The 15,330-nt window shown below is 38.0% G+C and overlaps 1 protein-coding gene across 1 annotated transcript in view; it reads left to right on the forward strand.

Annotated features, from left to right (window-relative positions):
* NAA16 (N-alpha-acetyltransferase 16, NatA auxiliary subunit) overlaps nucleotides 1-15,330 on the forward strand; it is a 63,046-nt gene that overhangs the window by 1,939 nt on the left and 45,777 nt on the right. Inside the window, exons 2-5 of the mRNA XM_088068519.1 lie at nucleotides 10,526-10,610; nucleotides 12,867-12,971; nucleotides 13,583-13,740; nucleotides 14,683-14,817. Of these exons, the coding sequence (XP_087924645.1) occupies nucleotides 10,526-10,610; nucleotides 12,867-12,971; nucleotides 13,583-13,740; nucleotides 14,683-14,817 (483 nt within the window). The remainder of the gene's footprint in view (nucleotides 1-10,525; nucleotides 10,611-12,866; nucleotides 12,972-13,582; nucleotides 13,741-14,682; nucleotides 14,818-15,330) is intronic.

Below are 15,330 nucleotides of genomic sequence, written 5' to 3' on the forward strand. Positions count from 1 at the left end.
TTCATGGTGTGCTGCTTTCTGGAATACTAATATTGGCATACTACACATGGAACCCTTTGGTTGCTTGACGTCTCAGTATTTTTGTTTATTAGTATAGCTTGTGGTGCTAAAGGCTCTTTAATTGAACCAGCTTTTGCTTACTTTGGCACTGCTAGGATATTTAAAATGCCCATAGCATCCCTAGTAATTTCAAAAATTGGGGGCAGGGATTATGTGGGAGGCTGCATAATGAGGCCCTACAAGCATGTAGTGATTTAATCACTTGGAACAGATGCAAGGGAATTGTACTCGTATATTAATTCTGTAGTATTTCTATGAATGCTCTGCAGAGAATTTGCAGTTGTGAGAGGGAAAACTCATTTGGATATCATGAGAAATCCTGCACAGTGACTTAGTGTGTATGTAACATATGTCACAGGTTATCAATGTTTTGAACAAGATGCCCACGTAACAGCAAAGCTGTCAGAGCTGCCATGGCTAGTGTGGCCTCTTGGAATTCAGTGTAAGCTGGGAAGTCTGCCTGAGAAGCTGAGTTAAATAGCCTTTAAGTCACATCAGTTTGTGTGCTTGCATGCTTGGCAGCGCTAGAACTAGCTGACTTAAAACTAGCAGGTAGGTGATTAGGGCAGTAATAGCAATTGTAGCATAGGTAATAGTCCGAGTTGATCAGGACTACCTTAAGGTAGTGCTAAAGCTCCTTTCTTGCTCTATACTGTCTTCCAGCTCTGTTTTGTTTCTTAGGCCATGTTTTCACTCTTCTGCAAACATTTTTTCAGTCTAGTTGCTTTTCCTCTGGAAGATCTGTTGGTGCTTACAGGTGTGATGTTGTTTGGGAGTAAGGGGCTGAGCAGCTTCAGGCTCTTCTCTTCCACTTTACAGCCCCACAGAAGGCATGGATGGAGTATTTGAATCTGTTCCACTCTCGTGGAAGGAGAAAAGCATCATAAATAAGAATCAATATAGGAGTGCTTGTGTTTTTCTTGCTAATTAAAGTCAGTCTTCAGCTTAGATGACTTTTTAAGTGTATGGGGCAGATACAGTCTAAAATAAACATACTCATGGTAACTTAGAAATGTTTCTTGTTGAGGTTGAAATTTGGTATCATGTATTTGTTTACTTCTAGTAAGCTTAGCCTGATCTTCTATTTTGTGTATTTAAAATAGAGTTGTAAACTTGCCTTCGGAGTATGTTTCAGTTTGAGCAGCTTTGAATATTTTTTTTTTTTTTTTGCCTTTCCTTCACCCACGAATCCATACTATAAACTGCCTCAGAATTAGTCTTAAACGTTAGCTTTACAGAATCAAATCAGCTGTCTGGACAGGGCATGGCAGTAGTCTTTGTAAGTAGTCTAGTAGGCTTTAGAGAAAAGCCTTGGGGTTCTTGTCACGCTTTCATGGCTTACTTGCCAAATTGTTTTTTGTTTTTAAGAAACGCTTACTGTTTTCTAGGAAGTGTTGGTGTCAGCCCAGGCTTATGCGGTGTAAGGTATGGCCTGATGTTTGTTTCATGCCTAATAGAGCTCTGGATAGTATCATGCCTGTAAATTACTAATCCTTTTGTTTCTTAGCAAATTCCTCATATAGCTGTTGCCTAAAATAAGGTTTGCTGCTTTAATTGCAGCTGACTAAAACTAATAAGACACAAAAAGTCTGCAAGTGTATAGCTTTGCAGCAGTGAGTTGTTGCTGCTCAGTTGATTCAGGCATGTATTTTCTGGTTTTTTTTAGGGTAAGGAAATGTTAGAAATTAAAGTGCCCTGTTTGAGGACTTGTTCAGCTTCTCTGTAATGTCCCTTTTGTTCTCCAACTTCTTCAATTACTTTAAGAGATTTATTCTTTGATAAAATATAGATATACAGGTGTTTGTAGGATTTAATTCAATTAATTCTTATGCATAGAATTCTGAAAGCTTTTTTTAAAATTTTATGTAATGAAGTAATAATGGTGTATAAGCTTGCAACTAGTCAGTCTTGTAAGAATGATGGGGGGGGGAGTTACTGAACTATTAAACTCAGTAATTGGGATAAATGTTGTTATGCTAATTAGGGCCTCCCAAATGAGATAAATACCACAGCTGAGGTAGCCGTTATTAATCCACCACTGGAAGTTTGAAGTCTTTAACATTAAAGATCCATTCATTTTAAAGACAGGAGTTTGGAGCAGTCACTTAAAATCTTCTGGTGTAACTTAAGACTGATTCTTGGTGTGGTTGTTGCTTGTGCTGCTGAGGACAGGCTACCTAGGAAGAGTGTAGGCGGTTCCCTCCATACGGACTTTGAAATGAGGTGGTGAGGCTCCCTGGCCAGCTGCAAACGACTGAAATTACAGAATTTTGGAGGATAGAGGCCAGGCTAATGGTAACTGTGTCAGTAAGACTTTCATAAGGGAAAGTCACACTTCACCTTTGTCAGTGATTTGAAGGAGTCTCATTTGGAGGAAATCTTATCCCAAACAGATATTTTTGATTTAATTTTGCAAAAAGAGTTTGTGAAGGTTATCATGCAAGGCTCAGAAAGCAGGCTTCTGTGGAATGCTGTGGGTTGTTTCTTCATTCTGGACTTTTATTCATACTTTTATTTTAAAAAATGATAATTTTTCAGAGTTTAGTCCCTTTGTGTTTTATGCTGGAATTTTTTTTTATTTGGCTGTTTATGTGGAACAGAACAAGCATGACTAGCAGGAAGAGTTTAGTTCTAAACTATTTGTGGCACAAAAAGTGAAGGCCACCTGAAAGCTTCCATGTTTTTGGAGCAAGTTGAATCATAACAAGTAAAATTGGTTGTAAATGAATGTAAGACTTGGAAGTCCTAATTCAATACAGACCTCGTATGGGCTGTGAGATGGATTACCCCAAGGTTTGAGATTTTTAGAGGTATTTGAAGTTTTGTTAAGATAGTTTCCCCTATACACTGCAAACTGGTGAATCCTGGGAAAAGGAATTTGCTGTTATGCTGCTGCCCAAGTACACTGCAAGTCTACGTTTGCAGTGCAGTGTTCTTTGCTCTTTCTCCTGGTTCTTCCCCCAAGCCTTCTCAGAAGGAGGAGTATGAAATTACCTTCTAGAGGGAGAAAGAACTTCACAGAAGATTCAGAAGTTAAGTAGGTACTTGCCTATCTTCAAGCTATCATGATTCCTTTTGATTCTGGCAAAAACAGTGGCTGCAAAGTAGCAGGCTCCAAATAGTTATTAACAAAATGTAGTTATACTGTGGAGGCCTTTGCTGGATGATTATTAGCCATATAAAAAAGCTGGACACTTTGAGGGGTGTGTGGTGGGGACCTTCTTTACTCTTTTTATGAGTGAAGGTAAACCCTTTTACTTGAAGTGTTGGTGAGGCACAAATAACTGGAGGCGGAGAATATTCAGGTGAGAACTGCAGTAGAGCTTGTCTTACTCATAAGGCTCTCTGTCTTCATCCAGCACTTGTGTCTTAGCCCTAGTGGCCTGTTCCAGGTGTGTCTGATCTCAGCTCTGATCTGCTGTGATTCATGTAATTTTTGGCTGAATCACTGTGTTGTCAAGTATGGAATGTTGAGATTAAATTGAAGGCTTGCATTAGTAATTGTCTTGAACTTGCTTGAAGATGCCTAAAAAAATTTGTAACTTTTAAAGCCTGATGTTTATTTTTACTGAATTTTGTATCAGATCCCACAAAACAGTGCTGGTGTTCATGGTTTCATTTACTTAGGTGCTCTCAGATGCAGTTCCACTAGGTTGTGAAGCCACCTACCTAGTCTGAGTTCTTGCTAAGCAAATTGCATTTCATCCCAAGAGATGTGGCAGATTGGTCTCTTCAGTACTTCTGCACAAAGTGCAGATTGAAAACTACTGGAAAACGTTTGTCATGGCTATGGCTTGTCTCATTTCTAGGGTTGCTGTTATGGTTTTTGCTTTGCAGGCTCACACACATTTATAAACAGAAGAGAACTGTATTGAGTCAAGCAGTGTAAAAGTTACAAATGCAAAGTACATGTCAGCAGGAGCTCTTTCTACTCTGTTTCCTTGTTTCTGCCCTTTTGAAGCAAAGGATATTCTGGGAGTTCAGATTGTATTGAGTGTGTGTGCACAGCATGAAATTACACTAGGCCTTAATTTAAGGCAAGTTTATTGATAATAACTTCCCCTTTTAAAAGAGGTGTAGTTTATAGGGCTGTTAAAGAGCTCTATGACAATAAATGGTGGAAAAACATTCTCTTAACATGCATGCTCTTTCCCATACTACAATATCAATTTTATTCTGCCAATAATAATACAATCAGCAGTGATTACAACTGTTACTACCAGCTGCATTATGTTTGAAGTTTTGTCTTCTGGTGATTTGAACTTGAATAATTGTGAAAATCTGGTTAAGGGACAAAAACACTGTTGTTGTATACAGAGTATCATGATTGTGAAAGCTTAGATATTACTGTGACATTAATACATTGATCAAAATATTGCCACCATGTAGTACTGGCTGCTTGTTCTGTTGTACACCATTGTCTGTGTTCTGACTCAGCACTGTTCCGTGTTGCTAAGTCCCCAGGTCTGGGGAAGAATGATGTGGCCTGTCCATTTTGACAGTTGAAGCAAGCAAAGGATATATCTAGGTTGTCTTCCTCTTTTTATTTCAGATGTTGAGGTTAACTGCTCTTACCAGCAGAGTAATAGCAGACATGGGGTGGCCATGCATATATAAAATTGTGGTAGGGTATGGAGAACGGGTAGAAAAACATGATACTCTGGAATGGTTGCCCTGGGACTAGAAATTTAAGATGCTTGAGAGGGCATTAATGTCTTTCTTGGCCTCCATGACCTGAAGCCCCTTCCAGCTGACCCGTTTTTTTCATTCTCTAAAATATCCATTAACTGAAGTCAATGTGGCGAGAGGGATAGAGGGATGCTGTTTGGAAAACTCATGGATAGGTTTCTAGTCTGTCTCTGAGCTTCAGTGGTATCACAGTGCTTTCTTTCTGTGTATCAGTATTGAAAATATCCATATAGTTTGTAGTATGAGGAGCTTTTCTGACACAGATGCTGAACTCCTTCAAACAAGATGGACAAACCTTGCTATCAAACTGGTGAATAATTTAATAATTATTTATTAGCTTAGAAACAGTAGCTACTGAGTGTTGCCTAAAATCTGACTAAGGTACTTGACAAATAATTTTTTCAGCTGCTGTAGAAAATAGATTGTCTGTTTTATGCTGATGACATTATTTTATAGATGTGCAGTAAAGCAACAAGGCTTTTTAACAGGTCCAAGTGTTAAAGGCCAATTAAGAATACTGACAGCGTGCTGATGTTCCTGTATCGGTTATGTCTGGTTTTGGTCAGAAATGTGTATCAGTAATTTGATCAGCCCCAAAGTACTTGTCAGATAGCTCCCAGGAAAAGGTCTGTGTCATTGATAACTAGGAGGGTTTTTTACTATTGAACTTGATCACCATCGTGACTGGGGGAGATTTCCAGCATAACTGATTTCTAACAGTTTTTCCATAAGGCTTGATGTGTTATCCTTGTCCTTTTTCCCTAGGCTCCGCTGTTTCACGTTTAGTCCTTCATTTCTTTCTTTAAGCAGCACTTCCATCACTGTTACAGAGCATTGAGAACATGAGTATTTTTTTTTTTTAATGAATCCTAGGTATTCCCAAAAATCCTGATTTCTACACCAAAATCTTGGCAACAGGTGCCAAGACTTTACCTGGCAAGAAGAATGAAACTGTTGAGTGCTGAGAGGTCTGCAGGCAGGACTATATGGAAGTAGAGTAACAGGGAAGACTAAAATAAATGATGTCTTAAGGAAGTCGTATTGAGGAGTGGCCAAGGGAGCTGTGGTTGTCTAGTGGCTCAAGGGAGACTTTATCACATGCTACAACTACCTGAAGAGGTGGTAGTGAGGTCGGAGTCAGTATATTCTCCCAGGCAACAAGCAACAGAACAAGAAGAAATGGCCTCAAGTTGCATCAGGGAAGGTTTAGATTGGATATGAGGAAAAACTTTCACACAGAAAAGGTGGTTAAGTACTGAAACATGCTGTTCTGTGAAGTGGTTGAGCCACCAACCCTGGGTGTATTTACAAGGTCATGTAAATATGGCACTTAGGGACATGGTTCAATGAGAATGTGACTGCTGGATTTGGCAATTATAGAGGTCTTTTCCAACCTGATGTTTCTTTCATTTGTTCTTCTAATAAAACTTGAAACTGTATTTAAGCAACAGTGTTAAAATTGTTTAATTGATTTAAAATACTTATTTGTCTTATTGGTGATTCTGGTGCTCCATCATGTTTCTGGCAAGGCAGCCTTTTGGTGTGCAGACCTGTCTTAACAGAATGTGGGCTGTAGAAGTAGGATTAGAGAATAATATTAAAATGTTGGTGTAGATTTTGTTTGATAAGGTCTTGTTGAGAGACAGCAGAACCAATTTTTAAATTATGGTATTTTTGTTAAAGAAGTTGCACATGGAATTGGATTGGATTGGTAGAGACCTTTAAAGGCCATGTAGTCCAACCCTCTTCCCCTCCCCTCTGTAGGAGTGACATCATAAACTAGATCTGGTGGCTCAGAACCCCTTGAATGTTTCCAGGAAGGGGTCATCTGTCACCTCTGTGGGCAACCTATTCCAGTGTTTTGCCACTATAATCATAAAAGATGTCTTCCTTATGTCTAGTCTGAACTGATCTTTTAGCAATAAAGCATTACCTCTTAGTCTTATCACAAGAGGCCCTGCTAAAAAGTTGTTCCCGTCTTTCTTACAAGCCCCCTTTACACAAGGGGCTTACATCACCATCAGATGGGTCAGTGTACAGTTTGGATTGAACTTCACTGCAGCTTTGTTACAGTCACAGGCCATCTTAAGTAACTTTAAATTATTAAAACATTTAAGCTGATCAGGGAAGCCTTATTGCTGTGTTTAACACTATTTGGTTTGATGCAGTAGCTGTCCTGTGGTACTACTCTTTATCTAGTCTTCACATAAAAATGCTTTGTGAAATAATACATCACTTGAATGCCTTCAGTGGCACTGGGGCCCTGGAGTGAGGAAGGGAATTGGTTGCTGCAGCTGCAGTGTCTCTTCTAGTCACCTGTAGAGATAATTTTTCTTAAGGCGACTTCTTCGAGTGCTAATGTCTGAGGTAATGGGATGTTCTTCAGCCATAAAATTGCCTGTATTGTGTATTAACTATGTATGTGAAAATGTAACTTTCTCTCAATGGTGAGCCTTTTTCAAAGCAGCAGATGCTATTTCTAGGGAGGTGTAGTTTGTAAAATCATCCCTTTGCTGACCTGATGTCATTGTAAATAGTTAAACATAAGTAAGATATAAATGACATATGTGATTGAGTAGTGATATGCCAAGTCCTTCTCTTTTACAAGTAATGCTCATGATTCAGATCCTTGAGTCTGTTTATATTTAGTAGTGGAAGGGATTTTAGGTCTTTAAAAAAATGACATAACACAAAAAAAGTAGAATTTATTAATGGCATTTTCCTAAGTAGATGCAGCAAGGCATTGTAATGCAGGAATCAAGCCTTTTCTTATTTTTCATTGTTGCATCCTTGTTGGTAGGATTTTTTACCTTTACAGTTACTTCTCAGATGAAGTGGCAGTGTGACATCTGTGTGGAGGCACTTGATACTTATCTGAAAGTACACAAAGTGGTATGTAGATTAATTGTATGGCAGTTTACAAGCAGATTATATAATTGAGTTAGTGTTGAAAAAGGGAATAAATGAGGTTTTGCCAGACTGTTCTTCCAGGAATATCTTGTAGCAGAAGTTCTGGATAACATTTTGGCCTTGCCACAATTTCCCATTGAGGTTTTAAGCATATAAACATTCATGATTTGGTTTTAGCTTTAGCAGGAAATGATTGCCATAAAGGGCTGATGGGGGGAGCATCACATTATGCACTACAGATAAGACAGTTAAAAAAAAGCTCAGCAAATTAACTTGAGCTTTTAGTATACCAAAGAGTTAATGCAGTGGGACAGATTCTTGTGAATGCATTTCAGCCACATTTGTCCTGATAAGTAAAAAACTTGAAAACACATACAGAGGCATCAGTCTTTCCAACTATTTCCAGCTCTTAAACGTCCATCTGTGTTACAACTACCTGATAGTTACTCCTGAAAGGAGGCTGTAGTAACAAAGGGGTTGGTCTTTTCTCCTGTCTCTGCTCCTGATACAGCATGCCTTTAACTGTTTTAAACAGTTTTCTCCTAGAAGCTTCAGGATAAGAGGAAATTGCCTCAAGTTGCACCAGGGAAGATTTAAATTTGATATGAGGAAACATTTCTTCATTTGAAAGGGTTGTCCAGCATTGGAAGAGGCTGCCAAGGGAAGCGGTTGGATCACCAACCCTAGAGATACTTAAAAGATGTGTAGATGTGGCACTTAGGGACGTGGTTTAGTGGTGGACTTGGCAGTACTGGATTAAAGTTTGGACTTGGGGCTCTGAGATCTTTTAACCTAAACTAAGGATGCTGGTTGTGTTATCAGCAAGCCAAAAAACTGTATATTGAATTTACATTTCTTCTTGGTGTGGAATGCATTAATTTCTCTCTCCCATTCATCTGTTAGGCTTTAGAAAATGTGATCTTGTCTGCCCTCCAAAAATCACATTTGTCTCTAATTATCTTCAGTTCTTACTCTAGGCCCTAGACTGAACTCTATAGGATAAAAATGTCCAAACAAGGATAATGGATCTGATTTTCTCTGGTAGTTAATCTATTTTAAGTGCTCACTTGACTCAAATAGCCTCTGGTTAAGTACTGCTATATATTTGGAGTCTCACTCAACATTGCAAGAGTTGTAGAACTGTGAGTGAATGTTCACTATTGCTACTTTTTTAGGCGTACTTGAATAAGTTTAGAAAGCATACTTAGCACATTGTTGGTATTTTCCTAGGATTCTTTAAAAATTATACTTAGCATAGTAAGTTAACAAAGAAAGTAGATGAATAGGAGAATTTTGCCTTCCCCTAGATGAGACTCCAAATTTGGCCACAACCTAGGTTATTTTTGGTAAAAGGCGTTGAAACTAGTTCTCAGTTAAAAGAAAATAAATCTCAGAGGTTTTCTGTTGCTGTTGCTTAAATGTGAATTCCTATAGTATAACTGTTTGCTTCTGATGGGAACTCTCTGGCCATCCTGCCAGAAGTCAGTCCAGCAGATCAACCTGACCTAACATCAAGGTTAGCTCTCTTTTGTTTTGAGAGTTGATTTTGGTGACCTCCAAGAGTTCCTGCTGACCTAAATTATTCTATGATTTAATCTGCACTTAGTCTTGGTTAACTGCAAGTGTCTCGAGTTTCAGGCAACAAGAGCCTAAAATCTGTCTGCAATTAAGTCTTTCCTCACAGACTGGGGGAGGACACTTGTTTTGCTACCTTAGCCAATTACCCCAAAGTGAGAATAGGTATGTTTCTGTATTGCTTTTGCTCTGTGAAGTAATGGGATGGTCTGTTTTGATTGCAAAGGAGTAACGATTTCCCTGTTAATTTAACATAGATTTTGCCTTTGTCCTGGAAGATTGATGGAGTTGGAATGATCAGTGAGAGATTGCTGAAGCACTCAAGCACATAACTGAAATGACATATCTTCTCCTGAGAAGCAGGAGATTACAACAGGACAGTAGTCTTTACTAACCAAAAACGGTGCCAAGTTAAGCCTGGTTTGGTGGTTTTCCTACAGTTAAAAAGCTTAAGTGACCTCAAATCACTTTCTTGCTTACTGGTGCAGCATGCCTTTAACTGGCTTAAACAGTTTTGTTTTAATGATCCACTGTAGTGATCAGTAGTTGATTTAAATTATTAAAACCTTAGTGATTTAGGTAATGCCTTCCTAAAGAAGAAAACGGACCCATGTTCACATTTTGTTTCTTCCATGTGTTTCCACAGTTGAACCACACTGTTTGCCAGATTACCTAGTAATTAGGTAAATTATATTCTAAGTAAATCTATAAGTAGCCCTTAGCTGTGCTATTCCAGGTAGAAATTAGATGTTTTATGTTTTTAATATCAAGGTAAATTGTCTCACCCTGATACCTCTGTATCAATTTCTGAGCTTATGATAAGTCTATCCTACTTCATAGTTTCTGTTCTTTCCAAAAGTCTGTATTAGCACCTAGGAAAGTCTTGTGTGTTGAGATGTCTTGTTCTGGGAAGTCACTAGGCCAGGGAAATGGGATTTTGAAAGAAGTGTCTAGACTCTGAGATTAATTTTCCTTAAAAGTCCTGTTGAGTCAAGATTTCTATTTCTGCTTTTTATTTTAAGAATATCTGAATTGAAGTAGATATTGCTATTTTCCTTTCCTATTTCTGTTGAAAAGGAATTACTTTTTTATGAAAAAGTAGATCATGAGGTAGAGTATTTGTTGCACGTTCTGAATGCTGAGAAGAGACAATTTAATATGAATATTTGCCTAGAGTTTGTTAGTGATCTGATCACCATACCTTGCTGGATGAATGACATACATTTAATAGTATGTTAAGGTACTGTGGTTTTAAATGCATTTCAGTGATTTTATTTCACCTCTTTTACAGAAATGTTACGAACAAAAACAGTACAAAAATGGACTCAAGTTCTGCAAGATGATCCTTTCTAATCCAAAATTCGCTGAACATGGAGGTAACTGCAGACTTAAGATTTCTTTTTGTTTCCTGTCAAGAGCTTAAATGTATTATTAGTCTATATCATATTATTGGGAAAGAAAAGAAAGAGCCTGTTGTGGAGTGTGATTCTGTTATGACTGAGTAATTACTTTGTATATTCAGTCTCTGTGCATTCAGATCAGGTTTCCATTCTGTCTCAGTCAAACACTCTTGTGCAGTGGGATGTTGAAGATGAAAATATATGGTGGAAGCAGCACTTCAGTGAAGCTTCCAACTTGCCTTTCTAGGTTTCTGGGTCAGAATGCTAGTTTGGGTTTTTCTTACATTCCTATTTAAAGCAAGCCCAGCCTCTTTTTGAATATTAGATGAACGTGTTCTGCCAATAAATTAAAAATCTGGTTTTTTTTTATCAAGTTCATAGTCTTAAATTTTCTATAGTGCATACCAAGTTGCTGCTTAAAGGGAGCAGAGTTAAGTGTAATACTGCTGCTGTTAATACTTGTAGCTGAAGACAGAATCTGGTGATCCTGCTCTGATAAATATTGTAGGAAACAGGGCAGCAGAATATTGCTTCTATTTACATCCTGTTAAATTCTATTTACATCCTCAATAGGATACTCTAGTCTTACTGTATTACAGGTTTCTGTTACATTATTCAGTCTTCCCTTCTGATACAGTGAATTTTTTTTAACTGTTGAAGCAACCTAACACTGAGTGTGCATGCACTGTGTCACTGGGTAAAATTATTTTCCTATTTGATGTTGTCAAATCTTGTCAAAATGTTTGATTAATCCTTTTCATGCTTCCATCCACGTCTGCTGTTTCTTTGTATTCGTTACTTCCCTAGAGATAAAAGTGGGTTTATTGTTGCTTTAAACCTAAAGTGGTTTGTTCAGCTCTGACCTAATGCATTTTTCTCTACTAGGGCTTCTGTTTTTATGACATCCCAGTATAAAGGTCTGTCTTTTCTGCTCTTGCTGCCTCTTAAACTTTTCCAGGACAGCTAGCTGCCTTGGCAATCCATATACTACATGGGCTTTGAGCCACTAATGGCTTTGAAGCTTGGGAGTAAAGCCTGAAATGAACAGCTGAAGCAGAACTAAGCCAGTGAAATGATCTGATGGAAAGTTGCACTTGTCACACTTACCCTCAGAGACAAGGAGTTTCAAAAGTTTAGTGAGAAGGTGGCAAAGCAGATGGATTGGTGTGGCTGGGCAGTTTCCTCCCTGGTGGTGTGAGAAGGCAGGATTAACTTGCTCCCATTCCCACAGTGCAGATACTCATTTTCAAACATCTTAATATTATTTGAAAGGTATCAATCTGGCTTTCTCTCTTCTTACTGTGTGGATGTAGGACAACTGAAAAAACAACAAAAAAAACCCCTTGACTAATTTTAGGTCATCATTCACTTATAGGTGTACTGTACAGAAAAAGCATTAAATGGGTCTAGCAATAAAACTTCAGACTGCTGTTACAGCTGACCTTGAGATCATGGTCTGTTGCCATTAATACTGGGGAAGAGGTTGTAGTTGGAGGAAAACCAGAGCATTATGATGAAAAAAGTGACTAATCTTCTGGCAGGGACCACAACAAGTGGCCTCTTATTTAACAAAAAAAAAAGACTAAAATAAGAATCTGGAGCAGCTTTCAGGCATAGTGCATGCATTACATGCAACTTGCTTGTCTACTGTGTGCCTTGAAGAACAGGGAAGAGGGAGAACAGTAGTCATACCAATGTACTGTTTGAAATATTGTGCCTCTCAGAATGTTGATTAAAATGTTACTCCGTTGAGGTCTCTTACACTCCCAATATGGTAGCAGTAAATATGCTTCGCTTAACTAATGTTTTGTAAGAAATCTGTTAACAGGGTAACTTACTGTGACAGAGATTTATTTCTTGTGGTGTGACATAGCCTTTTTTCCCTCGGTCTTTGCATCTGGAATTTAAATACACATTAAGGAACTCTCTAAGTTTGCTTTAGCTTATTGTTAACTCCTTTGAAGCCAGCTAAGTGTATTTTTTAATTAATAAGGGTTTGTGTTGTCTGTGTTCATCACATCTGTATGATGTGATTAAAAGTGGTCTTTTTAAGACCAGTTTCAAGAAAGAAAATGCTTCTGTGTAATAGTCTTCACTTGTGCTAGGCTGCTGTCCTGATCTAAATTTATATTTTAATGGGGGGCTTCACTGTGTAACAACTACAAAGGTTATCTGCACTGTGAAGCTGGCATATGGGAAGTCAGAAATGTAAGTATCTGATCCTTCTTACAGAGACACTTGCAATGAAAGGACTGACCTTGAACTGCTTAGGGAAGAAGGAGGAAGCGTATGAATTTGTTCGTAAAGGACTTCGTAATGATGTGAAGAGTCACGTCTGTATCCTTTGTAGTACAAAACCTGATCATTCTGCTGTGGCACACTATTGACAGAAATCTAAGGTGCTGAGATTGTCACAAAGACTTCTGATCCACAAAATGCTAGGTTTTCATTTTGTCAATGAATCAAGTGGAGCACTGTTTTTTCCTTACTGTAAAATCTGGAGTCTAATTGAGGTTACAGACAGGCATGAGAGGAAAAGTAGAAATCATACACAAATTCCATTGTTAGAATTAAACACTTCTATGAGTAAGAATTCCTACTGTAATTATGGTAGCATGTTTTAAATAATAAATCTGTGACTAACTCATAAAGTCTGGAGTTTGGATAATTTAATTTGTATAATAATGCTCAGGGGGTTCTGAATGTGACTTGAGCAGTAAAATCTCATTAAAAGAAATATTTGGAAGCATTTAATATTTTACACTGTGTTAGTAAAGTCTGGCTGCAGTAATCCATCTTCATTTGTAAAGGTACTGATCTTCTAGTAGATTTAGTAGATATACTGATCTACTGATTCAAGGAAGATGTCAAGTTGTTTGTCCTGTAACATAAGTGCACTGCAGTTACTATGTGAAAATTGTGAATGTATCTTCCTTAACCTGCATTAGGCTGGCATGTCTATGGTCTTCTGCAGCGTTCAGATAAGAAATATGACGAAGCCATCAAATGTTACCGGAATGCGCTCAAACTAGATAAAGATAATCTACAGATCTTGAGAGATCTCTCTCTGTTGCAGATTCAGATGAGGGATTTAGAAGGATATAGGGTAGGTATTCTCTTTGAATTCACACTTACTGCTGTTAGCCTTTTCTTGTTCTATTCCACTGTGAAGCCTTTTATTGGTAGTATTTCTGGTGCTACTCTTTCTGTTTCAAAAATGTTTTAACCTATTGTTTAGAAAAAGGGAACAACACTTATATTAGCAAGTAGAACTACTTAAGAAGCAATTGTGAACCCTACAAATGGTGTTTTTGGGTGCAAATGCTGAAGGTGTTTTTGGTAAGAAATACACTATCACGTTTCTTGTTAGTGTGTGGGTAACTTGCCCCATGATGACTGATTCTGGAATCCCAGTGATGATTATTGTTATAAATAAAGCCTTAAAATTTGTCCAAAAATCAGTGAGTAGTTTCAAAATGACTGAACTGATTCATATGTTTCTTGTGAAGTAGAGGACTGGACTGTGGGCTTGGCATTAGTTGGTTTCCTTACTAAGGATGTTAATTCCTATGAATTTGCTAATGCAAAAGGATAATAGAATCACTGACCCAAGTATATGATTTGACTTGGGAAGAAGTTCTGAGAAGTGTTGCGGTAGTGTGTGAGGACCTTGTGCATAGGAAAGTGAGTGCCACTCTTTCTGTGGTAGTGAGCTCCTGCTTTCTGGTGGAGGGGACTTGCTGAGATTTCAAAGCTCTATCTTTGGGAATAATTTAGGCCCTTAGGAGGTGCTCTTGAAAATGAAACCTTCCACGTCTCCACAAATAGATTTTATGCTTTGTTTTATGACTTGGGTATTTAGAATGCAACCTCCAAATTTTATCAAACACAAATGTGCTGCTTTTTCCCATGCTGTTAGAATTTCAAAGGTTGCCTAGGGCTTTTAAAAGTTCTTTTAAAATATTAGCTGTCTTGATGTTAAATCATGATAAATTTGTAGTAACTGGTTAAAAATTCTTCTTTTAAAATTGCTTTTCTTTTACTGAAGGAGACAAGATACCAGCTGCTTCAACTGCGCCCCACACAACGTGCTTCCTGGATTGGATATGCCATTGCATACCACTTACTAAAAGATTATGATATGGCCTTAAAATTACTTGAAGAGTTTAGAAAAACCCAGCAGGTAAGATTTCCTGGTCTGGAAAGAGAACACTTTTTGTATAAGGGATAGAATCTGAGGAATTAGTTCTTTGGAAATAGAAGTCACTTACGAACTAGGAATAAATTTGTTATTTATGGAGCCTTCTGCTTTGAGCAGAAGGATTTCCAGGAGCTTAGCTGCAGATACGAATTATACAGGAATACTTTTCCCCTGCCTCAATAAACTGTTGGGGTTGAAGATATGAGTCTCATGCAGAGTAACTTAAGGCTTGTGAGACTTTTAGCTAGAGAAGACCTGTGATGATCCTGCCTCTTTACAGTAGGTGAAACTACAGCAAGTACTTTAATATTTTGGATGTGCTCATTTGCCCTTTCTCCTGCCATAGTCTGGATGCCATTACATCTCTACAAAGAATGTAATATTGTCAGTGGTTTGTATGCACCTGTATATAGTACACTTAAAATCAATGCTTGGTTTCAGAGTGACATGAGCATGTAGCTGAAAATTCTTTGATCAGACTTCGTGTTGCTGAGA

Source organism: Pseudopodoces humilis, chromosome 2 (assembly GCF_049639895.1).
Source record: "Pseudopodoces humilis isolate 2021_Gansu_Grassland_sample_001 chromosome 2, ASM4963989v1, whole genome shotgun sequence".
Taxonomy (NCBI): domain Eukaryota; kingdom Metazoa; phylum Chordata; class Aves; order Passeriformes; family Paridae; genus Pseudopodoces; species Pseudopodoces humilis.